Source organism: Chrysemys picta, chromosome 16, assembly GCF_011386835.1.
Source record: "Chrysemys picta bellii isolate R12L10 chromosome 16, ASM1138683v2, whole genome shotgun sequence".
Taxonomy (NCBI): Eukaryota; Metazoa; Chordata; order Testudines; family Emydidae; genus Chrysemys; species Chrysemys picta.
This window is the reverse complement of record NC_088806.1, coordinates 4693192-4718625: the sequence shown is the minus strand read 5'-3', so window position 1 is coordinate 4718625 and position 25434 is coordinate 4693192. Positions and strand designations below refer to the sequence as shown.

At 49.6% G+C, this 25434-nt stretch overlaps 2 protein-coding genes across 8 annotated transcripts in view; both read left to right on the top strand.

Moving 5' to 3' along the window:
* LOC135975968 (glucose 1,6-bisphosphate synthase-like) overlaps positions 1-25434 on the top strand; it is a 316498-nt gene that overhangs the window by 42755 nt on the left and 248309 nt on the right. The gene's annotated exons all lie outside the window — the stretch shown is intronic.
* On the top strand, positions 66-18730 carry LOC101934310 (zinc finger protein 883-like). 7 transcript variants are annotated; one of them, XM_065569475.1, is made up of 5 exons: positions 66-294; positions 7656-7748; positions 8435-8561; positions 13976-14119; positions 14441-18730. In XM_065569475.1, the coding sequence occupies exons 2-5, from the start codon at positions 7668-7670 to the stop codon at positions 16039-16041; spliced, it is 1953 nt and encodes a 650-aa protein (XP_065425547.1). In that variant the 5' UTR covers positions 66-294; positions 7656-7667; the 3' UTR covers positions 16042-18730. The 7 variants fall into 7 exon arrangements, with proteins under 7 accessions (XP_065425547.1, XP_065425548.1, XP_065425546.1 ...); XM_065569476.1 differs by having other exon boundaries at positions 125-294; positions 7660-7748; positions 14438-18730; XM_065569474.1 differs by having other exon boundaries at positions 125-294; positions 14438-18730.

Genomic DNA, 25434 nt, shown 5'->3' with positions numbered 1-25434 from the left:
ACATCTCCCAGCCTGCAGCGGGGGGCGCTTCTGCCCTCTCCGCCCAGGAAACCCAGGAGGGTTCCAGCAGCGGTTACTGCGCATGCTCCGTGCCAGCCCCACTCGTCCTATCCCCCCCGCCCAACGTCACTTCCGCTGCTGCCTCCGTGTGATCCGGGGCTCGGGCTGAGCAGCTGCTGCTCCCCCGGGTCTGTGCGGGGAGAGCCCGGCATTAACCCCCCCGTGCCCGGCCGGGGGGAGGGGCTTTCTCCAGCTGGGACCCGCCCCCTGGGCAGCCCCGGGCCGGAGCCCCCGGTGAGTGAGAGACCCCGGGGGGGAGCGCTGGGGCCGGGCAGGAAAGTGACTCTCTGCCCCGAGTACCTGGGAGAAGCCTCGGAGCTGCCTCAGCCCCAGTGGAGCTGCAGCAGGATCTGCCCCCGGCCCCGCTGGGATTTGGGGGGGGGGGGGCAGAGACTGGGGCCCCGGGGGGGGGTCCCCTGTGGTGTGGGGGAGGGGGGGTGTCGGGCAGGGCGGGGAGAAGCCGGAGTTGCGAGGGGGGAGGTCAGTGGGGGGGTTGAACTGTCTCTGTGTAGTCAAGAAATCCCCGCGGGAGAAGTGGCGGGTGGGGGGAGGGGAGTTAATTGGATCCTGTCCCTGTTTGTGCCACTTGCCTCCCACCCCGGATACAAATTCTCTCCAGTTCTTCCCCTTTTCTCTCTCAGTATCTCACACGTGGCTATAAAATCTGGGACAGATCGCGCCCCCCCCCCTTTTCTACTCAAATTATCTCTGATCAGCTCTCTCATCTCTCCTGCTTTCCCCCTGTTCTCTTCATATTTCTCAAATATCAATTTAAAATCTTCTCCAATGGGGGGGGGATTTTTTCCACCCATTTTATTTGCTGTCCTCAGTCGTTCTCCATCCTGATTGTTGCAGGGGGGTCAATTTCCCAGTGATCATCTTTCCCCTCCCCTTTGAGAATCATTTGTTCCCTCCTTTATCTCTGTTTAAAAATGTTTGCCGATGAAACAGACCAGCCATATATTTAAATTTTTATTAGAGAATATTTAAAAATAAACGGTACAAAAGATTTGACGAGTCAGTTGTCGATCATTGGGGGGGAACATACAGAGTATGGGGAGGATGTTGTTATGTTGGAGTTGGCAACGCACATAATACATACAGACTGTAATGTCTCCAATGGGGGGGGGGGGTAAGCGGTGGGTGAGATCAAGACACAGTTGATAAGTGGTGAGGGTCAGTCATCCACACAGGGGGTACAAATAGCCATAGGTACAAGTAGGTGGGTTGGGTAATGGTGAGGGGGTGACCCTCACGAAGTGGGATTCAGTTAGGTTGGGTAGGTTCGGGATTCAGGGGAAAAAGGCCCAGCGTGGGGGGGAAAGGGGGGTTAAGAGGTCCCTTCCCCCTTGCGGGTGGGTGAGGTCTCCCCGGCTCACTCTTTGGCTGGTGAGGTTGGGTGGGTTCAGGGCTCAAGAGATAAGGCCCATCGGGGGGGGGGTATATAGGCCTCTTTCCCCCTTGCGGGTGGGCAAGTTCCCTTCGGCTCACTCTCGTTATCGGGGGTGGCCGATGGGGTTGGGCGGGTTGGGCGGGTTCGGGGTTCGGGGGGGCGGGGGGGGGGGGTAAGGTCCGGTGGGGGAGGATACGGGTCCCTTCCCCCTTGTGGGTGGGTGAGGTCTCCCCGGCTCACTCACGGAATTGGTGGTGGCCGGTGAGGTTGGGTGGGTTCGGGGCTCCGGGGATAGGGTCCCGTAGGGCGGGGTTATATGTCCCTTCCCCCTTGCGGGTGGGCGAAGTCTCCCTGGCTCATTCTCGGCATTGGCGGCGGCCGATGGGGTTGGGTGGGTTCGGGGCTCAGGGGGTAAAATCCAGTGTGTGTGTGGGGGGAATTGATAGGTCCCTTGTGGGTGGGCGAGGTTTCCCCTGGCTCGCTCTCGGGATTGGCGGCAGCCGGTCAGGTTGGGTGGGTTCGGGCCTCAGGGGATAAGGCCCAGCGGGGGGAGGGGTTAGCGAGTCCCTTCTCCCTTGCAGGTGAGCGAGGTCTAATGGGCTCACTCTTGGTGGCCGGTGATGTGTTCCGTGTAGATGTCCCAGGACCAACGGATAGTGTCTGAGACCATTAGGCGTCTCATGAGCCGTGCGTAGTGACGGCCCACTCCACAGGTCCTCAGTATTCGCTCGTTGCATGGGTCCCAGGCACCCAGGGACCCAACAAGCAGAGCGTCTGTGTGTACCTCGTAGCCCTTTGACCGCAGGGTGTCAGCCAGGGGGGTATATTTTTCAAGCTTGCGGGCTCGGGCTTCACGGAAGGCTGGGGTCCTGTTCTCAAACGGGATCGTTATGTTGACCAGGATGACCTTTTTTCCGACCTCGTCCGTGATGACGATGTCTGGGCGCAGCGGACTGTCGGTACCGGGGACGGTGTGGTTAACGGTGACTTCCCCCAGGCGCGGGTCGATGGCCTTCACCAGGCGGTCCTGGACGGCGTTGTGTCGCAGTTGCCAGGCTCTGGCGTGGGGCTTGCAACTGCATAGGACGTGGGGCAGGGTTTCGGCGACGTAATACCCATCAAAGCCAGAGGCCTCCCCCTGTCTGGGGGATCAGTGGTTCCCAGCTGGTAATGGGAGAGTTGGCTGGATCCTTTTCTTTTCTCCAGCTGGTCACTCTGAGTGCACCGTGGGTCCAGAAGTATCCCAAACCCCATGACAAATTGTCTCTGCGAGGGGCTGCTTCCCACAGTGCTAAGATGTAGCCATCTCTGGGGTGGATCCATTACACTGGTCTACATTTTTTGAGAAGTCCGTCTGCTTCAGAGATAAAATGTGCTCTTTATTATGTATTTTGATGTGCTGAATTCAAATATGACAATTAAAACAACTGATTGGCTACTGTTTCTAAGATATATAAGTTTTTATATTTTATGTCTATGTATATTGTGTAGATAGTAGAGTTTTAATCATAAATTGTAAACCTAGGTCTTTTCATGTGTTTATGGTTGCTTTACATGATAATATTTCACCTGTCCTGTTTATGTAACACTTTAAAAATCAGCAAAAGGGTTATGTAAATAAAATTTATTATGAAACAAAAGGCAAAAAACTATTCTGTACATAGTTTAGTCCTATTCAGTGTCTACTCGGCGCTTCTTGGCTTGTCTCTTGTATTCATTAAATGGAGCATCTCTTGTCACTGTCCAGCAATAGTCTGCAAGCATTGATGGGCTCTATTTGCCCTGATAGCGTTTCTCCATTGTTGCAATGTCCTGGTGAAATCGCTCGCCGTGCTCGTCGCTCACTGCTCCGCAGTTCGGTGGAAAAAAATCTAGATGAGAGTGCAAAAAATGTATCTTTAGTGACATGTTGCAACCAAGGCTTTTGTATGCCTTGAGGAGGTTTTCCACCAACAACCTGTAGTTGTCTGCCTTGTTGTTTCCGAGAAAATTTATTGCCACTAACTGGAAGGCTTTCCATGCTGTCTTTTCCTTGCCACGCAGTGCATGGTCAAATGCATCATCTCGAAGAAGTTCACGAATCTGAGGACCAACAAAGACACCTTCCTTTATCTTAGCTTCACTTAACCTTGGAAATTTTCCACGGAGGTACTTGAAAGCTGCTTGTGTTTTGTCAATGGCCTTGACAAAGTTCTTCATCAGACCCAGCTTGATGCGTAAGGGTGGTAACAAAATCTTCCTTGATTCAACAAGTGGTGGATGCTAGACACTTTTCCTCCCAGGCTCCAATGACTGTCGGAGTGGCCAATCTTTCTTGATGTAGTGGGAATCTCTTGCACGACTATTCCATTCGCAGAGAAAACAGCAGTACTTTGTGTATCCAGTCTGCAGACCAAGCAAGAGAGCAACAACCTTCAAATCGCCACAAAGCTGCCACTGATGTTGGTCATAGTTTATGCACCTCAAAAGTTGTTTCATGTTGTCATAGGTTTCCTTCTTATGGACTGCATGACCAACTGGAATTGATGGCAAAACATTGCCATTATGCAGTAAAACAGCTTTAAGACTCGTCTTCAATGAATCAATGAACAGTCTCCACTCATCTGGATCGTGAACGAAGTTGAGGGCTGCCATCACACCATCGATGTTGTTGCAGGCTACAAGATCACCTTCCATGAAGAAGAATGGGACAAGATCCTTTTGACGGTCACAGAACATGGAAACCTTAACATCACCTGCCAGGAGATTCCACTGCTGTAGTCTGGAGCCCAACAGCTCTGCCTTACTCTTGGGTAGTTCCAAATCCCTGACAAGGTCATTCAGTTCACCTTGTGTTATGAGGTGTGGTTTAGAGGAGGAGGATGGGAGAAAATGTGGGTCCTGTGACATTGATGGTTCAGGACCAGAAGTTTCATCCTCTTCCTCTTCCTCGTCTGACTCAAGTGAGAATGATTCTGGTGCATCAGGAACCGGCAGTCCTTCTCCGTGGGGTACTGGGCGTATAGCTGATGGAATGTTTGGATAATGCACAGTCCACTTTTTTTTCTTTGACACACCTTTCCCAACTGGAGGCACCATGCAGAAGTAACAATTGCTGGGATGATCTGTTGGCTCTCTCCAAATCACTAGCACTGCAAAAGGCATAGATTTCCTTTTCCTGTTCAACCACTGGCGAAGATTTGTTGCACAAGTGTTGCAGCATATGTGTGGGGCCCACCTCTTGTCCTGATCTCCAATTTTGCAGCCAAAATAAAGGTGATAGGCTTTCTTAACCATAGTGGTTATACTGCGCTTTTGTGATGCAAAAGTCACTTCACCACAAACATAGCAGAAGTTATCTGCACTGTTCACACAAGTACGAGGCATCTCTGCTCACTTTGGCTAAACAGAAATGTGTCCCTTTGCAAAATCAAACACTGACAAATAAGAGAGCACGACACTGTATGATTTCTAGAGCTGATATAGGGCAATTTGTTCAGCAGAGTGATGTAAGCTTCGTTATGATTGCATCATCCATGACTTCTAGGAATAACATGATGCAATTCATATAATGTATGACGCAATACCAGCTTCAGATTGCATCATTCATTGTTTTGCCTAAAAAGCAAATACTGTCCAAACCCAGTCATAGATTTATTCATAGATCCAGTCAAAGATGTATTTTAGTTATTTCTGGTTTAAATTGAGATCCCTTCCCTTTATAACTCACTTATCCTCCGCCATTCCCAAGTCAAGGGTCGTATATACTGACCCAATAGCATATCTTGAAAACTAGAGCCATTCAACAATTTTAAGCATCATTTTCGTTCTCAGTGACCCAGAATTAGTAAAGTTTGACTACATTTATTTCAGAAGCATTTTGGCTGTAGAGCAGTGATTTGCTATTGACAGGGCATGGAAATTTCTTACCTATTTTGGCCCTCCGTGCCTTCCGTTCTGCTGCTAACGAAGCATCCCCCAGGGCTCCCTCTGCCTGTGCGACTGGCCAGCAGGGGGCGGTGATAACTTTTGATCTACTTATCAGACACTGTGAGGTAACACTGTTGCTGGGTGGGTGGAGGAGTGTGTGTGTGTGGAGATTGAAGCTGAAGGGGCATTGTGGTAGGCGGAGGCCTCTGGGTGGCTGGGCAGGGTGTACCCTTGTCAGGTTGGTGGATTCTGGAGGTTTGGGGTTTTGAGGGGTGGTTCTGATGTGCCCAGCCCTGAGGCTATGGGTCCTGGAGGTGGGTCTGATGTGCCCAGCTGAGGGTCTGTTGGCTGGGGAACAGCAGGGGTGGGTGTCTCTTGGAGAGGGGGGGCGTGGGGTTAGAGAGTGCCTGGTGCTGTCCCACGGGCTCTCTGTCTGGGATTCCTCCGCAGACTCCTGGGATCGTTGTCATACCCAGTGCACAGAGCTGTGGAGGGGCATCCCTGACACTAGGTCAGGGGATGCTGGGCAAGCAGAGTGAGGGGTCCCACGGAAAAGTATCAGGGGGTGCCGCTAGGTGGAGGAGGGAGTCCCAGGCAAACGGCAGGGCAGATCCTGGTGGAGGGCAAGCAGGGGTCCTAGGCAGGCAGTGGGGGAACCCCAGGCAGGCAGTGAGAGTTCCCAGTGGGGGTTCCATGGCTGCTGGGGGCTCTTGGTGGGGGGAACCCTTTGGGATTCCCAGGCTGGCAGTGAAGGTCTGGCTGGTGGGGCTCTGAGGGGTATTTGGGGTCCCTGGCCAGGGAGTCTGGGGGCTGGGTCCCAGGGAATATCTGGTGGGACCCTGGCTCGGCGGTCTGGGTTCTGGGGGACCTTGGCTGGGGGCTCTGGGGGCTGCTACTAACCATGCTTCTTCTCCCTGATTGGCTTGTGCCAGAATCCTGGCTCCAAGCACTGCCCGACATTCCCCGGCCACACCCAGTCACTGTGATAACTTTCTATCTACTTATCAAACACTGTGAGGTGAAATCACACATTTTGCTTTTCTCCCCTCTTGAAAACTGCAAGAACTTCCGGTTCCATTAGGAAATTTCCTGTCCCCCAGTCCTTGTCCTAGATCTGGGGGGTGGGGGGTGTGAAGGGGGTTAGCACTGCCACACAATGGTCTCTTCCACAGCATTCTGGACTTGTTCTTTCTGAAATCTGGTTTCATTGAGAACATTGTTAATCCAGAGTCACTGCATGGAAACACTAGGAGTGACTCCAGATGGACAGTGGGGCAAATGAGATTAGCAATTCTCCCTGTGAGGAGGGGCTCTCATTAGCTGCTCTCTCCAGAGAGCTAAAGGAGGGAAGCTGCTCAAACGCTCTGTTCCTCTGTGCTCAGGGTATTGGGGTTCAGCTTCCTGGGTCAGACGCTGCAGCCTCCATTGTGATCTGGGAGACCAGGCTTGGCAACTGCAGCTCCCCCAGCGGGGGGTCTGTGCTGGGAAGTGACCTTAATTAAAGCTTCTTCTCTGCCTGGCCCAGGTGATGACTTTCTCCAGCTGGTACTAGCCCCCTGAGGCACCCCTGGGCCCTGTTAATACTAAATTCTGAGCCAGAGACTCCAGGTAACTAAAAGAAGTCAAGGGAAAATGCTGGGGTCTGGCATTAAAATGACTCTACACAAACAGCCCCTCCCCCGCACCCCATTTCTCCTCCCATTAGCAATTTCAGGAGCAAATCCAGCCATGGGGGAGCAAACAACCCAGGAATGGGACTTTGCTATCAGGTGGGCAGGGAGAAGGGACAGGGAAAAGGAGATAGAAGGAGAAAGAGAGACTGAAGGGGGCCATGTGAGAGAAGAGTTTCAAGAGAGATTTCCAGATCTCTAACCTGCCCAGACAGATGTATTACTGCACCCTGGGTAGAGTCACTTTCCTGTGCACAAGATGAGGATCAGACCGAGGAAAACCCAGTTCCTGACTCCATATCCCTCCTGCTGGGGTGTGGCTCCCATTGGGTCAGTGTTAGAGGGAATCATCAAAAGTGACTCCTTTGGTTCTGCTTTTTTTCTAGCCTTGTGTTCAGAGACTTAGTTACAGGATGCAGGGAGGCAGAAGGGAAGTTAAAAATGTGTCTATGGGCTTAGCCTGGCAGGAGGGGCCAGCTCTGCAGTGTAATAAAGAGATCAAACATTTTCTCAGCATGGCAGAATCTAGGATGTCTCTCTGCAGGGAAAGGGCCTGGGGGAAGCATTATGTGAAATTAACTAAAGCCTGTTCTGAAACCTAAACAACTGCCCTTCTCACCCAGACAGGCTGCAGAATGACGTCCATGTTTCGCTCCAGCTCATCCCAGCCTCCCATGGGACAGGGGAGAGAAATGGCTGCAGAGGAGCCAGTTCAGGTAGGGATTATTGGGGGGTTGCTGGTGGGTTCCTGCTGGAGGGAGAGGGACAGCAAATACACTGGAGATAGGAAGGTTTGCACAGTCTGGTTTGGAGGTTGGAGCAGGGCAGGAAATGCAGAGGGTGGAGAAAGGGAGGAGGACAGGGTGTGGCAAACCTGCTGGGAGTTGTTTAACAAGCAGCCTAGAAACTAGGAACAGACCCATGAGGTTCAGAGGTGGAAATGCTCTAATTTGTTGAACAGAAAATAACCCTCCTACATGGAGCTAGGAAAACTGACCAGACTCCCAGTACTGGAGCCTGACCCAACCAGCGGCTGCTGTGAGATATGAAGGGGGCACCTACTAGTCAGGCTTAGGGGTGTTGCCCCTCCCTTCATATCTAGCTCTTCACAATGAGGAGGGTGTTGGGCTTCCTACCAAGGAGCTCTTCCTGGACCCTGCTAGTGGCTCCATCTCCTGTATCAGTCTGTGGCTAGTAGGTGTGTGATGCATCTGCTGGGAGAGACAAGGGGCTCTCTCTTCGTCCCCTCACCCTGGTGTTTTCTGGATGCTCTGAGTGGGGTGGGGGTGGGAATATGTTGACTGCGAGCCACCCAGAGCTTTTGTTTGGCTCCTGTCCCCCACGTATAGGGGGGCTGTGAGTGGGGCAGCAGGTACTGAGTGTTGGACTCTTGCTCTTTCAGGGGCCGGTGACTTTCGAGGAGGTGGCTGTGTATTTCACCAGGGAAGAGTGGGCTCTGCTGGACCCCACTCAGAGAGCTCTCTACAGAGACGTCTTGCAGGAGAACTATGAGAATGTGACCTCATTGGGTAAGGGTTACTGTCCCCTCGGTTCTTGGAAGGGGAAATGAAGAGATAAGGTTCACACCAGCCCACAATGCCACCTCTACTCTGTCCTGTTTCAGCTTCACCCCAATATGCCAGTGACACACACACTACCCAAAGTGTTCTGCAGCAGGGGAGGGTCTCTGGAACAGAGCACAGGAGCAGTATCGCACAGTGTCAAATATCTCCGGTTTGCTCAAGTAAAACTGGGGCTTAGGTCCAGCATAACGAATAGAAGCTTCCTACCCGTGCCCTTCTCCACCCAGACCAGAATGTGCTTTGGGTGTAACAAGCAGGCTGCTGGAGTCAGAGCTGCTGGTCCAGGGTTACTTATCACACAGACACTCCATGCATCCTTGAATGCTGGCTGGGAGTATCCAGACAAGGGAGCTCCATAAGGGAGGTATAGCTCAGTGGTTTGAGCATTGGCCTGCTAAACCCAGGGTTGTGAGTTCAATCCTTGAGGGGGCCATTTAGGGATCTGGGGCAAAAATCTGTCTGAGGTTTGGTTCTGCATTGAGCAGGGGGTTGGACTAGATGACCTCCTGAGGTCCCTTCCAACCCTGATATTCTATGATAAGCAGAACATTGAATCTCACACAGCATTACAGATGACACAACTCCTCACTCATCTGGATTGCACCCCAGCATGTGAAAATGGTTGAGGTTGGTAGTGAAAATTCTTGAGACATGGAGAGTCTTGCTCCCCTATCACCATATGTAATAGCCATAATCCCTCTTCTCTTCAGGCTCCTTGGATTTTTGAGTCCCTCATTCCCAAACTCACATGACTCCGATTCTTCTTTTTCACAATCTGCTTTTCCAGACTAATTAGAGTCTGTTACTCCTGAATTATAGCTTCTAATTTCCCAGTGTTCTCCACAGCCAGGGATTTTCCTACTCCCTCCCATTACACTGGACTCACTAGATTCCCTAGTATATAAGAACGGCCACACTGGGTCAGCGCATAGGTCCATCTAGACCAGTATCCTGTCTTTCAAGAGTGACCAATGCCAGGTGTCCCAGAGAGAATGAACAGAACAGGTAATCATCAAGTGAGTCATCTCCTGTTGCCCATTCACAGTTTATGGCAAAGAGTTTAGGGACACCATCCCTACCCATCCTGGCTAATAGCCATTGATGGGCATGAATTTATCATGTTATTTTTTTTTAACCCTATTACAGTCTTGGCCTTCACAACATCCATTGGCAAAGAGTTCCACAGGTTGACTGTGCGTTGTGTGAAGAAATACTTCCTTTTGTTTGTTCTAAATCTGCTGCCTATTAATTTCATTTGGTGATTCCTAGTCCTTGTGTTATGAGAAGGAGTAAATAACACTTCCCTATTTACTTTCTCCACACCAGTCATGATTTTATAGACTTCTATCATATTCCCCTTAGTCGTCTCTTTTCCAAGCTGAAAAGTCCCAGTCTTTTTAATCTCTTCTCATACAGAAATTGTTCCATACCCTTAATCATTTTTTTGCCCTTTTCTGAACCTTTTTGATTTCCAGTATATCTTTTTGGAGGTGGTGCGACCACATCTGCATGCAGTATTCAAGATGTGGGTGTACCATGGATTTATATAGAGGCAATATGATATTTTCTGTCTTATTATCTATCCCTTTCTTAATGATTCCCAACTTTGTTCGCTTTTTGACTGCTGCTGCACATTGAGTGGATGTTTTCAGAGACCTATCCACAATGACTCCAAGATCTCTCTCTTCAGTGGAAACAGCTAATTTAGACCCCATCATTTTATAGTAACTCCTCACTTAACATTGTAATTATGTTCCTGAAAAATGCGACTTTAAGCAAAACGATGTTAAATGAATCCAATTTCCCCATAAGAATTAATGTAAATGAGGGGGGTTAGGTTCCAGGTGAATTTTTTTCACCAGACAAAACACTATATTATATATAAATATATACACACACAGTATAAGTTTTAAACAAACAATTTAATACTGGTACACAGTGACGATTGTGAAGCTTGGTTGAGGTGGAGGAGTCAGAGGGTGGGATATTTCCCTTACTGCTAAATGATGAACTAGCAACTGGCTGATCCCTCAAGGGTTAACTCTGTCTCTCTACACAACGCAGCAGGAATGGAGGGAGCTATGCGCATTTCTCTTAAGTACACTGCCTTGTTAATTAGATCAGCTTGCTGAGACCGCAGCTGCTGCAAGTTCCCTCCATCTTGAGCCCTGGGGTGTCCCCCCCTGCTCTATGGAAGATGGGCTAAGGGGGGTGCAGGAAGGAGGGGGACACCCTGACATTAGCCCCCCCCTTCCTTCCCTCCCCCCTGCACAGCAAGCAGGAATCTCGGGGAGCAGCTCCAAGGCAGAGGGCAGGAGCAGCACATGGCAGTGGGGGGAGGGACACAGCTGAACTGCAGGCAGCTGCTGCACAGGGACCTTGGGGGATCTGATAGGGGGCTGCCGGTCCACCCTGGTTCCAAGCCCCCACCAGCTAGCTGCAACGGGCTGCTCTTCCTGCAAGCAGTAGACAAAGCAGGTGGCTGCCAAATGATGTTAGAAGGGAGCATTACACAACTTTAAACAAGCATGTTCCCTAATTGATCAGCAATGTAACAATGAAACAACGTTAACCAGAACATCTTTAAGTGAGGAGTTACTGTATATGTATAGGTGGGATTATGTTTTCCAATGGGCTGCAATATGCGCTATCCTCACATCTAGAACTGCTGAGATCCTGCATTCAGTAATATCCCTGCCCTTTCTGTTCCCTTTCTCCACTGAACCCCACCAGCCCATGCTTACTGTTCCCAGCTTCCCCAGGACTCTCTCATTGTCTCTGGACCTCTGTCAGCAAGAAGCAGTGCCAGGGTGACTTGCCCTCTGTCTGGAGACTTCGATTTCTGGGATATGGATTTACTTTCTCTGTGTTTTAGGAGACTCTTTGAAATTCAGTGTCTGTGACATTAACCACAGTGCAATCTGGAGTGTTAAACAGCTGTGTCCCCTCAGTTCCCCAACTAGGGTGCCTTTTACCCTGGTTTACTGTGAGAACAGCCACTCCTGGGCAGGTAAAACACAGTCTCCAGCCTGTAACTCGCTCCCAGCTACACAGTATTGAGTGCTGCTAGTCAGCGACTCACGAATTACAGTACACCACCAGAGAAACCCAGAAAATTCTCTGGTCCCAGACTTCCCCCAGAAATGTGCATCTTGCACTGTCCAGCACACTACTGAACAACGCAAGCTCATAGGAAGTCTGTCATTTCATCAGTGGAAAATAACATGCACCAGCCTTGTTCTCCCAAACGGAGTTTCCAAACACACTGGTTAGATAAAACAATAAAACAAGATTTTCAGTGACTACGGGTAATGAGACATAAAAGTCAGAATTATTTACAAAAGAAATGCAAGATAAAACAATCTTAACATCTAAGTTAACAAGCTAAAATGGATTCAAAGCAAGTGTTTCTCTCACCATATGCTGGCTTTCCTTTAAGCCAGGACTCCCCCTAACCCACCCCTGCCGCCCAAGTTCAGTTCTTCAGGAATTGTCATGAGCAGAGGGAAAAGGGAGAGAGAGAGTCTCAAGCATTTTCCTCACCTCTTTTTATAATTCAGTCCTTGGTACTAGAAACAACTTCAGTTCTCAGCCGAGTCATGGTGACAGGCTCTCTGTTGTAGATAGGAGCCTCAAGTGGTCCCTGTGATGGAATGTAAATGTCTTCTTCATACCTTCCCCCTCCAGACAATGGCTATTTAACCAGCTGTTTGCCTTGCTGTCTCTGAGGAACTGTTCTGTGGGTGTTCCCCAGAATTGTAACTTTTTCAGTAATATCAAACAGTAAAATCTCATAACTTTACATCTAGTGTTGCTACACATTTTAACAGGAGGATAATATTCAGTAGATTATGCGATTTCAAGTGATACCTCACAAAACATACGAGGTACAAAATTGATCATAATTTTCTAAACGAGTGAACATAGGGGTACAGACTGACACAGTGTCTGTCTGTGTGTGTTCCCAGCAGATATGTGAGTATTTCAATCCCTCATAACGAGTGTTCGGTATCTTCAAGGACCTGGGGAGCTGATCCTGCGAATTCACTGATTTACTAAGTGTGACACTGTATGAAATTGTGAGACACTTTATCATATTGGTATTAATAATAATATAAAATTGCAATGAATCATGCTAGATATGCCATGTAAGGTGTCATGGAAAATGTTATGATTTTCCAAGTGTGATCATTTTGTTTCTGTTTGTATTGTGAGTTACAGATATGTACGGTATATCTGTATTTCCAGATTTGTGCAGTGTTTCTGGTTGACACCCCCAGACATATTGGTGTCAGCACTGCCTAGCCCATTTGATGGCCTATCCAGGGTCATCAGCTGTACAATGAGCCCATGGAAAGGTCCAAGGGGATACACCTATTGAGTCAGCAAGACATGCAGGGCTATGCCTGTGTACTGAGAACTCCAAGGCTTTTCCATGCCATATGCTGTGAAGCTTGTGTTTGGGACACAGGAAGTACAAGCCACGTGGCAAAAGGAATATAAAGGGCAGCCGCATCATCTCCATTTTGTCTTCAGTCCCTCTTCCTACCTCTGGAGCAACTTCTCTACAAACTGAAGCCTTGAACAAAGGACTGAATGACCCATCCAAGCTGTGGATGTGTTCCAGATGGACTTTCATGCCAGCAACTCACCAGTACATCTAAGAACCCTATATATAGATTATGGAATGTATCTGACTTCTTTCTTTCCTTCCATCTGTCTGTCCTTCCTTCCTTCCTTCCAACATTTTGTTTGTGATTAGAGTTTTTAAATACCCTATCACTGTACTGGACCTAGGTGCTGGTTGGGATTCAGAGAACTGGAATGCAATAAAGGGGGCTGTGTGATTTCTTTTTTCAGCTTCTCGATAACCAGTGTGGGTGATCAGAAGCACAGTTTGTTACTGGTCAGTGAGTTTAACATCAGTGTCAAGTATCAGGGGGTAGCCGTGTTAGTCTGTATCTACAAAAACAACAAGGAGTCTGGTGGCACCTTAAAGACTAATAGATTTATTTGGGCATAAGCTTTCGTGAGTAAAAACCTCACTTCTTCGGATGCATAGAGTCTCTATGCATCCGAAGAAGTGAGGTTTTTACTCACGAAAGCTTATGCCCAAATAAATCTGTTAGTCTTTAAGGTGCCACCAGACTCCTTGTTGTTTTTAACATCAGTGTTAACCACCAGTTTTTAGAGCATCTGCTCTCCCTTTTTCAGCCTGCCTTGACTTTGGCATTTTCAGTGAGGACTGCCCCAGGCACTAAGGGTCACACTAAGCCCTGAAGATAAATTAATAGAATGTCTTTTATGACGAAGTCTTATGAAATCAACTGAATTCCTTTTGTTTTCTTTCATCTGAGCAGGGTTTCCAGTTTCCCAACCTGATGTGATCTCCCGGCTGGAACAAGGGGAAGAGCCATGGGTCCCAGACCTCCAGGGTTCAGAGGAAAGAGAGATACTGAGAGCTCCCTGCACAGATGAGGAAACATTAAACCAACTCAGAATCTGTAAGTGCCTGAAGGAAACATCTGGGATGCCCTACAAAGCCCTTGGGAGGTGTCTCAGTTCATTATTGTCCCTAGCAGGGGTCATATCCTCAGGATAATCATAGCTCATGGCTTCCTATAGATCCTAGCAGACACCAGGCTGTAGCTTCCTCCCTTCCCCCTGTGAAGTTGGATGGGATGTGAAGGCTGAATTGATCCCCTCCTCTCTCCTATTTGGGGGAGTTCAGTTCCTGATTTTTATTTGACCTCTCTCCAGCACTTGTTTTGGTTTGGTCTTCCCCTTTCCATCCCTGTTTGAGGTTTCTGTCTGTATCACAGCAGGTGATGCAATGGTATGTGAGAAAGAGGAGCAGAATTCTCAGCAGGAAAATGTTGAGCAAGTGGATAAACACAGAGCATTATCGCAAACATGGAAAAGGAATGTGTCCAGCAGTCATGAGCAGGGAAAATCCTGTGAGATTCAGCACAGACAAGAAAGAGAGCAGGGAAACCAGCCAGGAGAGAAAGTGGGTACATTTATTTCCTGTCGGGGAACTCAGAAGGGCCTCAAGGAAACCACAACACAGCAGGAAATCCTCAGGGGAAAGAGGAAAAATACATGCACTGAGTGTGGGAAAAACTTCATTCGCAGATCGGACCTTTCTGATCATCAGAGAATCCACACAGGGGAGAGGCCCTATGAATGCAGTGAGTGTGGGAAAAAATTCATTTACAGATCAGGCCTTTTTAACCATCAGAAAATCCACATAGGGGAGAGGCCCTATGAATGCCGTGAGTGTGGGAAAACCTTCAAGTGCAGCTCGCACCTTATTAGGCATCAGAGAATCCACACAGGGGAGAGGCCCTACAAATGCAGTGAATGCGGGAAAAGCTTCACTAACAGATCAGCCCTTTCTCAACATGAGAGAATCCACACAGGGGAGAGGCCCTATGAATGCAGGGAGTGCGGGAAATGCTTCACTAACAGCTCAGCCCTTTCTGAACATCAGAGAATCCACACAGGGGAGAGGCCCTATGAATGCCGTGAGTGTGGAAAATGCTTCACTCACAGATCAGCCCTTTCTCAACATGAGAGAATCCACACAGGGGAGAGGCCCTATGAATGTAGGGAGTGTGGGAAAAACTTCACTAACAGCTCAGCCCTTTCTCAACATGAGAGAATCCACACAGGGGAGAGGCCCTATGAATGCAGGGAGTGTGGGAAAAACTTCACTCACATATCAGGCCTTTTTCACCATCAGAGAATCCACACGGGGGAGAGGCCCTATGAATGCCGTGAGTGTGAAAAATGCTTCTCTACCAGCTCAGCCCTTTCTGAACATGAGAGAATCCACACAGGGGAGAGGCCCTATGAATGCAGTGAGTGTGGGAAAAAATTCATTTACAGATCAGGCCTTTTTAACCATCAGAAAATCCACATAGGGGAGAGGCCCTATGAATGCCGTGAGTGTGGGAAAACCTTCAAGTGCAGCTCGCACCTTATTAGGCATCAGAGAATCCACACAGGGGAGAGGCCCTATGAATGCAGTGAGTGCGGTAAAACCTTCACTCAAAGATCAGGCCTTTTTCACCATCAGAGAATCCACACAGGAGAGAAGCCCTATGAATGCAGTGAGTGCGGTAAAACCTTCACTCAAAGATCAGGCCTTTTTCACCATCAGAGAATCCACACAGGAGAGAAGCCCTATGAATGCAGTGAGTGTGGGAAAAACTTCACTCACAGATCAACCCTTTCTGATCATCAGAGAATCCACACAGGTGAGAGGCCCTATGAATGCAGTGAGTGTGGGAAAAGCTTCACTCAAAGATCAAGCCTTTTTCGCCATCAAAGAATCCACACAGGTGAGAGAACCTATGAAAGCAGTAAGTGTGGGAATACCTTCTCTGAGCACTCAGCCCATGTTAGCCATCAGAGAATCTGAAAGGGAAATCAAGACCATAAAAACCTCTAGGATTATCAATACTTTTTTTTCTTTAATACTTTTTCTGATTCCCACATAGTAACTTGTAAAGCTGTTTGAACTATTTGCAGCACCGTTATCCCTCAGCTTGTCCAGATGAGTGGCCCATATTTCCTTTTGCAGTTCACCCTGTTTTGAAGTGGCCCATTTGTCCTTTCTATCAACGCCATTGTCCCATGAGTAATTCGAGTGTGCCCTTCCTATCAGGAGCCAGGGAACATCACATTTATACCATTCCTCCTATTACAAAGTTATTGTTAGAGTAACCAATGATACAGATTGTATCATTGCCAGTTGTTCTCACGTTGCTCTTGGTTGTGCTGAAGAGCAGTTATATTTCGGAAATCAATACAAAAACGGGTAGTCCCATCAGGCTTTGGGACTAAGGCGATGGAGCTGCGCCACTCACTCTTTGATTCCTCCACAACCCCCATCTCCAGCATTGTCTCCAGCTCCATTTGGACGGTGTCCCACATCTTCCGGGGTAACGGCCGGTGGTGGTCTCTTACCTTCTGACCTGGAGTGGTTGCTATATGATGGCTCATTAGAGTAGTTTGCCCAGTGTGGGCGGATAAAACGTCGGGGAACTCCCCTGTCAATTGCTGTAGTTGCTCTCCCTGTATAGGGGCAAGGCCCACCCCTAATGTCACCAGCCTGAGGTCCGGGGGGTCCCCTACTAGGGGTCCAAGTTCTGATTCCAGGGTGGATGGGCGGATGAGCAGGGCTTCCCTGGTCTTCCAGGCCTTCAGAAGGTTTATGTGGTATATGCACGTATCCCTCCATCGCCCTGGTAGCCGGACCTTGTAGTCTACTGGTCCAATCCTCCGGATTACCTCGTAGGGTCCCTGCCATTTGGCTAGCAGTTTTGACTCGGCCGATGGTAACAAAAGCAACACACGATCCCCGGGACTGAAACTCCGTCCCCTAGTTCCTCGGTTGTAGAGGCGTTCTTGGTTCGCTTGTGCCTGTATCAGGTTCTCCCGGGCGAACGCCCCTAGCGTTCGTAGCCGTTCTCGGAGTTGCAACACGTATTGGGTGGTCCTGAGGATTCGGGTCTCCTGGGCTTCCCATTCCTCCTTCAGGAGGTCCAGGATCCCCCGGGGCTGCCTACCATACAGGAGTTCAAAGGGTGAAAATCCCGTCGATGCCTGGGGTACCTCCCTGATGGCGAACAGCAGGGCTGGCAACAGAGTGTCCCAATGCGTAGGGTCCTCCTCCATGAACTTCCTTAACATGGATTTGAGTGTACCATTGAAACGTTCCACCAGGCCGTCGGTCTGGGGATGGTAAACAGACGTCCGGAGGGTTCGTATATGGAGAAGGCGGCACAATTCTGCTATCAGTTTAGAGGACACGTTCGTGCCCTGATCCGTCAGGATTTCCTCCGGTATCCCGACTCTAGCAAAAATCTTCACTAGTTCAGTAGTGATCGCCGGCGCTGTGGCCATCCTCAGGAGTACGGCTTCAGGGTAACGCGTTGCGTAAGCCACTACCACTAGGATGAAGCGATTTCCTGTCTTACTTCTGTCCAGGGGTCCAACCAGGTCCATCCCAATCCTTTCAAAGGGTATGCTGACGACTGGCATAGGGATCAGGGGCACCCGGGCCAGACTTTTGGTCCCGCCCATTGGCATTCTGGGCAAGATGCGCAGTAGTCTCGCACCTCCCGGTGTATGCCAGGCCAGAAGAACCGACGAGCTATCCTCTGGAGGGTCTTTTCCCGCCCCAGGTGCCCAGCCCAGGGGTTAGCGTGGGCTAGACGGAGGAGGCTTTGTCGCAGCTTCCGAGGGAACAATAGCTGACGGAATGTGTCCTGGGCCTGCGGTTCCTGTACTACCCGGTGTGACATTGTGCAGTCTATATGGTTTTATAAAAACTTGATAATAAGTCAATATAATGTAACTGGGATAGTTTTAGAGAAAATACGGTAATAAGTGAATGTAACGTAACTGGGATATGCTTCATGCAAAAGGTCTCTTGTAAGGTACCATTACAAAACTTATAATCTACTGAGTATGATCATCTGATTTATATAAATGTACCACTCTTGTATCTAAAACTAGAAATATAAAATGTAACTCTGAGGGCCTATTGTAATTATGTAAAGTGTGGGCCATTAATGATGGTTTGGAATCTTGATGACTCCCATTGTCTGCAGATGGCTGTTTACCTGTGAGTCTCCCTGTATATGTGTGTGCTGGCAAGTGAGTAATGAAGTCTTGCAGTGACATGTGAGCATGTCACCTGAACTGGAATCCATCTTTAACCTGGTGCTTTTCCAGTGAGGGGGGGTGGAAACCCAGAGGGACAAAGGGTTCCCGCCTTATGCAAAAGATATATAAAGGGGTGGAAGAGAACAGAGAGGGAGAGAGAAGCCATCATGAAGAATCCCCTAGCTATCACCTGAGCTGGAACAAGAGCTGTACCAGGGGAAAGAATTGTGCCCAGGCCTGGAAGGTGTCCAGTCTGAGAAAAACTTACTGAAGCATCTCTGAGGGTGAGATTATCTGTATTCAGTTTGATTAGGCATAGATTTGCGCATTTTATTTTATTTTGCTTGGTGACTTACTTTGTTCTGTCTGTTACTACTTTGAATCACTTAAATCCTACTGTCTGTATTTAATAAAATCACTTTTTATTTAGTAATTTACTCAGAGTATGTATTAATACCTGGGGGAGCAAACAGCTGTGCATATCTTTCTATCAGTGTTATAGAGGGCGAACAATTTATGAGTTTGCCCTGCATAAGCTTTATGCAGGGTAAAACGGATTTATTTGGGTTTAGACCCCATTGGGAGTTGGGCATCTGAGTGCTAAAGACAAGCGCATTTCTGTAAGCTGTTTTCAGGTAAACTTGCAGCTTTGGGACAGGAGATTCAGACCCTGGATCTGTGTCTGGAGCCAGACGGGAGTGTCTGGCTCAGCAAGACAGGGTGCTGGAGTCCTGAGCTGGCAGGGAAAACAGAAGCAGGGGTAGTCTTTTGCACATCGGGTGGCAGCTCCCAAGGAGGTTTCTGTGATCCAACCCGTCACACCCGGTACAGGCAATCTTTCCATATCTCAAAGCGTGGACCCTGTGGGGGCCCAAGGGTTGAGCCTTCATCGGGACCGAGGCTGGTGGCCTGTTCCCAGGCCCTACTTAGGGTCGGGTCCTCTCTCTGTTCTTGCACAAAGTCCACATCCCGTTCCAGTTCCATTTGAGCATCCTCGACTGACCGGGCCCTTACAGGGGGGTTGGTCACGGGGGGCTCTCCCGGAGTCGATGTCCCTTCTCCGGGGTCATCCCGTGGCGTGTGTCCAAGCAGCCCCACTCGTGGGGGCCTCAGCCCGTCGGTTCGTGGGTTGGGCGGTTGGTATCTCCGGAGAATCTCCCCGAAGCCTGGCCAGTCTTGTCCCAAGACTACCGGGTAGGCCAATCTGGGGGCCACGCCCACGCGAAGGCCCTCCTCCCAGTGGCAGACTTCTATCTTCGCCCAGGCTGAGGAGTAAGGGCAGATGTCCCCATGTACACACTGTAGATGTATCTGGGTGTCAGAGAGTTTGAGGTTTGGGACCAGCCCCTGACGTATGAGGGTCTGGCTGCACCCCGAGTCCACGAAGGCATTGGTGAGGATCCCCTCGACCTGGACGGGGACCACAAGCTTTCCCAGACCTCTCTTACGGGCCCTTCTTCCAGCGACCCAGGCTTGTCTATAATTACAGTCCATGAACGGGCAATCCCGCCGAAAGTGCCCCTCTTGTCCGCACTCCCAGCATCCCTCTCGGACCACGGTGGGTCCCGGGCCTCCACCCGGTGGGCTTCCTCTTTCTCGTGGGAGTGGGTCCCTGTGGGTCATTACCCGGGCTGCCCGGTGTCTGGGCTCGGGACTGGGGAGCTTCAGGGTCACGTAATGGGCGCCAGACGGTAGTTCCCGAGCCCCTGCTCTCTGGGGATTCCCTTTGCCCAGTCTGCCCCGTTGTCCGTAGCTTCCTGCTGTCCGGGGTGTCACTTCGGTCCCCTCAGCGGACAAGTAGTCTTCCATCAAAGTCACTGCCGCTGAGAGGGTTGCCGGTCGGTGCCGGCGTACCCAGGCCCTTCCTCCCGAGGGCAGGATCTGGGTAAATTGCTCCAGGGCCACCATCTCCGCTACCTGGGGTCCGGTTAAGCCTTCCGGGTTCAGCCACCTCCAACAATGGTCCCGTAGCCGTTGGGCCACAGCCCGGGGCCGGGCCTCCGGAGGGTACTGTTCTTTGTGGAGGCGCTGGCGATAGGTCTCCGGACTAATGCCGGTGTGGTCCAATACGGCCGCCTTCACCCGGGTGTATTCTAGGGCCTCCCGGGGGTCGAGGCTACGGTAAGCGGCCTGGGCCTGTCCCGTCAAATAGAGAGCTAATAAAGTGGCCCAGTGCTCAGGGGGCCACCTGGCGGCGGTCGCCACCCGTTCGAAGGTCACCAGGAACGCCTCTGGGTCATCCTCTGGCTCCATCTTAGTGAGGCGTACCGGCAACTCCCCTACATTCTCCCTGGGTCCGGCCCCGGCAGGTACGGGGGCTGTGGCTCCTGCCGGGTGTAGCAAGGTGGCCATCTGCTGCACCAGGCGTTTTTGTTGCGCCTGCTGTTGGATCGCCAAGTCCCGGAGGAGCTGCTGCTGCTGCTCGTGATGCTGAGATAGCAGCAGCTGCTGCTGGCTGGCCATCTGCTGCATCAACTGCACCTGTTGTTGCTGCTGTTGGGCCGCCTGCTCTTGCTGCCAGTCCAGCATCCACTTTAGGAGCTTCTCCGTCTCCATCTTGGGGTTTAATGGGGTTCCCACGGTTAAACCCTGTTCTCACGAACCTTTCAGCAGGCCCGGATTGCTGCCCACATTCTCCACCACGTGTGAGGGTTCACGCCCCTCCTTACAGGGCAGCACGGCCCAATGTCCATACAAGCGCCCCTGGTTGTAGGGCAGTACGGCCTAATGGCCAAAGTCCATAAAAGCACCCCTGGTTGTAGGGCAGCACGGCCTAATGGCCAAAGTCCATACAAGCGCCCCTGGTTGCAGGGCAGCACGGTCTAGTGGCCAGAGTCCATATAAGCGCCCTGGGTTGCAGGGCAGCACGGCCTAATGGCCAGAGTCCATATAAGAGCCCCTGGTTGCAGGTCCGTAGAACCTTACTACTGGCTCAGCGAGGGGGTCCTACCGAAACACGCTGAGGCTTACCAGGGTCAAGGTACCAGTCCGTCACCTCCCCTGGGTCGCTCCCTACTGGCTGGGGAGTTGGGGTCTCCCACGGATCCCAGGGTTCTCCGTGATTCTCCAGATCTGTCACCTCCTCTGGTTCCTCCCGCAGTAGGGGTTCGTGCCAGCCTGTAGAAGCCTCTGTTCCTGGCGGCTTCAAGAGCGTCGGCTGGTCCTCTGCAGGAGCTTCCCAGTCAGGTCCTTCCCCTGCGGCCGCCAGCCCCGACTGAGCTGAGTTCCCTCCTTTTATACTCAGTGAGCATCTGGAGCATGCCCAGTATGAACGGGGTGGGACTTCCTCTGTCAGAGCTACTGGTCTGACGTCGCTGGGGCTAGTGCGGGGCGGGGCTGCCCCGTCACAGAGACATTAAGAGAAATGACCATTTGCTAAGGTCATCATTTTTCACTTCAGCTTTGATTTTCCCCACACCTCCATGATGACATGGAGAAAGTTCAAGTGCAGTTCTGTCAATGGGATCACTAAATAATTACTTGAGGAGACTAGGTTTATTTGGTAGAAAGATTTATTCATCCTCAAGCTTCCAACCAAGGGTGGCGAACCACCAAGCCCTGCTGGGCAGATATGACTTCAACTTGTGGGCTTAGTGCCCAAATTGGCAGATTTCCTCCAGGAGCGTGATGAGAAGGAGTTTAAGGCTCTGGTTGAGGAGGTCACAGCTGCCACCAGGGCAGCCATTCAGGCTTCAGAAATGCCTCTCATGAGCGCTTACTTGAGCAGGAGGTGAGACAGCTCCTTTGTTTAGGAGTTGTGGAGGTGATTCATAGATTCATAGACTTGAAGGTCAGAAGGGACCATTATGATCATCTGGTCTGACCCCCTGCATGCTGCAGGCCACAAAACCGTCCCTACCCTTCCCTTGACTCTGCTGATGAAGTCCCCAAATCCTGTGTCTTGGTGACTTCAATTGGCAGAGATCCCTCCTGCTAGCGATCCCTGCCCCATGCTGCGGAGGAAGGCGAAAAACCTCCAGGGCCTCAGCCAATCTACCCTGGAGGAAAATTCCTTCCCGACCCCAAATATGGCGATCAGTAAGACCCCGAGCATGTAGGCAAGAGTCTCCAGCCTGACCCTTGTTAGCCATTATACTATTTACCTGCTATTGCTCGGTATTCCTCAGCTAATATGTTTTACCATTAAACCATTCCCTCCATAAACTTATCTAATTTAATCTTAAAACCAGACAGGTCCCTCGCCCCCACCATTTCCCTCGGAAGGCCGTTCCAATATTTCACCCCTCTGACGGTCAGAAACCTTCGTCTAATTTCAAGCCTAAACTTCCCCACTGCCAGTTTATATCCATTCGTTCTCGTGTCCACATTAGTACTAAGCTGGAATAATTCCTCTCCCTCCCTAGTATTTATCCCTCTGATATATTTAAAGAGAGCAATCATATCCCCCCTCAGCCTTCGTTTTGTCAGACTAAACAACCCGAGCTCCTCTAGTCTCCTTTCATACGACAGGTTTTCCATTCCTCTGATCATCCTAGTGGCCCTTCTCTGCACCCGTTCCAATTTGAGTTCATCTTTTTTAAACATGGGAGACCAGAACTGCACACAGTACTCCAAATGAGGTCTCACCAGCGCCTTATACAACGGAAGCAGCACCTCCTTATCCCTACTAGATATACCTCGCCTAATGCATCCCAAGACCACATTGGCTTTTTTCACCGCCACGTCACATTGTCGACTCATAGTCATCCTCCGGTCTACAAGAACCCCTAGGTCCTTCTCCTCTTCCGTTACTTCTAAACAATGCGTCCCCAGCTTGTAACTAAAATTGTTGTTAGTCATCCCTAAATGCATCACCTTACACTTTCACTATTAAATTTCATCCTATTTCTGATACTCCAATTCACAAGCTCATTCAAGTCTCCCTGCAGAATATCCCTATCCTCCTCCGAATTGGCAACGCCTCCCACCTTCGTATCATCCGCAAACTTTATCAGTCCACTCCTGCAATCGGTTCCGAGGTCAGTTATAAATAGATTAAATAAAATGGGTCCCAAAACCGAACCCTGAGGAACTCCACTGGTAACCTCCCTCCAACCTGACAGTTCACCCTTCAGTACGACCCGCTGCATTCTCCCCATTAACCAATTCCTTATCCACCTCTGGATTTTCATATCGATCCCCATCTTTTCCAGTTTAACCAATAATTCCTCATGGGGTACCATATCAAACGCTTTACTGAAATCCAGGTATATTAGGTGCACCGCATTTCCCTTATCTAATAAGTCCGTTACTTTCTCGAAGAAGGAGATCAGATTCGTTTGGCACGATCTGCCCTTCGTAAAACCATGTTGTAATTTATCGCACTTGCCATTAACCTCAAGGACCTCAACTAGTTTCTCTTTCAGAATTTTCTCCAGCACCTTGCACACTACAGATGTTAAACTAACAGGCCTGTAGTTACCCGGATCACTTTTTTTCCCCTTCTTGAAAATAGGAACCACATTAGCTATTCTCCAGTCTAACGGAACCACCCCCGAGTTTACAGATTCATTAAATATTATCGCTAATGGGCCTGCTATTTCTCGCGCCAATTCCTTCAATATTCTCGGATGAAGATCGTCCGGTCCTCCCGACTTAGCCCCATTAAGGCGTTCGAGCTTTGTTTCTACCTCGGATACGGTAATCCCCCATTCTGTTTGCCCCTCTGTCACGGTGCTAGTATCCCTAATACCTTCACTGGCCTCATTAAACACCGATGCAAAATATTCGTTGAGATATTGCGCCATGCCTCGATTATCTTTAATCTCCTCTCCGGCTATAGTCTTCAGTGGTCCTACTTCTTCCTTCTTTGCTTTCTTCCTATTTATATGGCTGTAAAACCTCTTACTATTGCTTTTAATTCCCCTCGCTAGGTCCAACTCTACACGGCTTTTGGCCTTTCTCACTCTATCTCTACATTCTCTGACTTCACTAAGGTAAGTTTCCTTACTGATCCCTCCCCTCTTCCACTCTTTGTACGGTTTCTGTTTTTTCCTAATTGCCCCTTTGAGTCGGTCGCTCATCCAGCTCGGTCTAAATCTCTTGCTTAGTAATCTTTTTCCCTTTTTTGGGATACAGGCCTCTGACAGCTCATGCATCTTTAACTTAAAGTAATCCCAGGCTTTATCTGCCTTAAGATTCATTAATATGTTTGCCCAATCCACTTCCCTTACCAGTCCCCTTAGTTTGTTAAAATTGGCCTTTTTAAAATTATAAACCCTAGTCTTTGATTTAATTCTGTTACTCCTTCCGTTTAGTTTAAACCGGATTAGCTCATGATCGCTGGAGCCCAAGCTGTCCCCCACTACCACTTCCTCAACGAGGTCCTCACCAGTCACCAAAATCAAATCTAAAACGGCCTCCCCCCTTGTCGGTTCGGCTACCACTTGATGAAGGAAATGATCAGCAAGCACATCTAGGAACATCTGAGCCCTATTATTGCTACTAGCGTTTGTTCCCCAATCTATATCCGGGAAGTTAAAGTCCCCCATAATTACACAGTTCCTATTAGTATTTACTTCTCTAAACACATTAAATAGTTCTTTATCCATATCCTGGGTCGATCCCGGCGGTCTATAGCACACCCCAAGCACTATCCCCGGGGAGGCTCTAGTAGTCCTTTTACCCAGTGTGAGTATTGCGCAGACGGATTCCGTGTTATCTATTCCATCAACTATTATTTCTTTACAGCTTATCTCACTATTGACATACAATGCCACCCTTACCTTTGTTCCGGTCTTTCCTAAATAGCGCATACCCCTCCATACCTGTATTCCAGTCGTGACTGCCGTTCCACCACGTTTCAGTTATTCCTACGATATCCGGTTGCAATTCTCGGACCAAGAGTTCCAGTTCCTCCATTTTATTACCTAGGCTTCTCGCATTGGTGTATAAGCACCCTAATGTGTGTTGTTTAGCCTGTCTCCCATTAGTAACACTATATGTTACAGGCCTCTTTGTGTCCTTCCCTCCTATCCTTCTTGTGTCCAATCTCATCTCCCCGGCTATATCTCCTCTTATCTCACTCACCATTTCAATGTTGGAATCTGGCGTGGAGATTATATGTACATCTCCCAACCGTCTCCCCAAACTTCCTAGTTTAAAGCTCTTTTGATAAGATGAGCCAGCCTCCCTCCCAGAA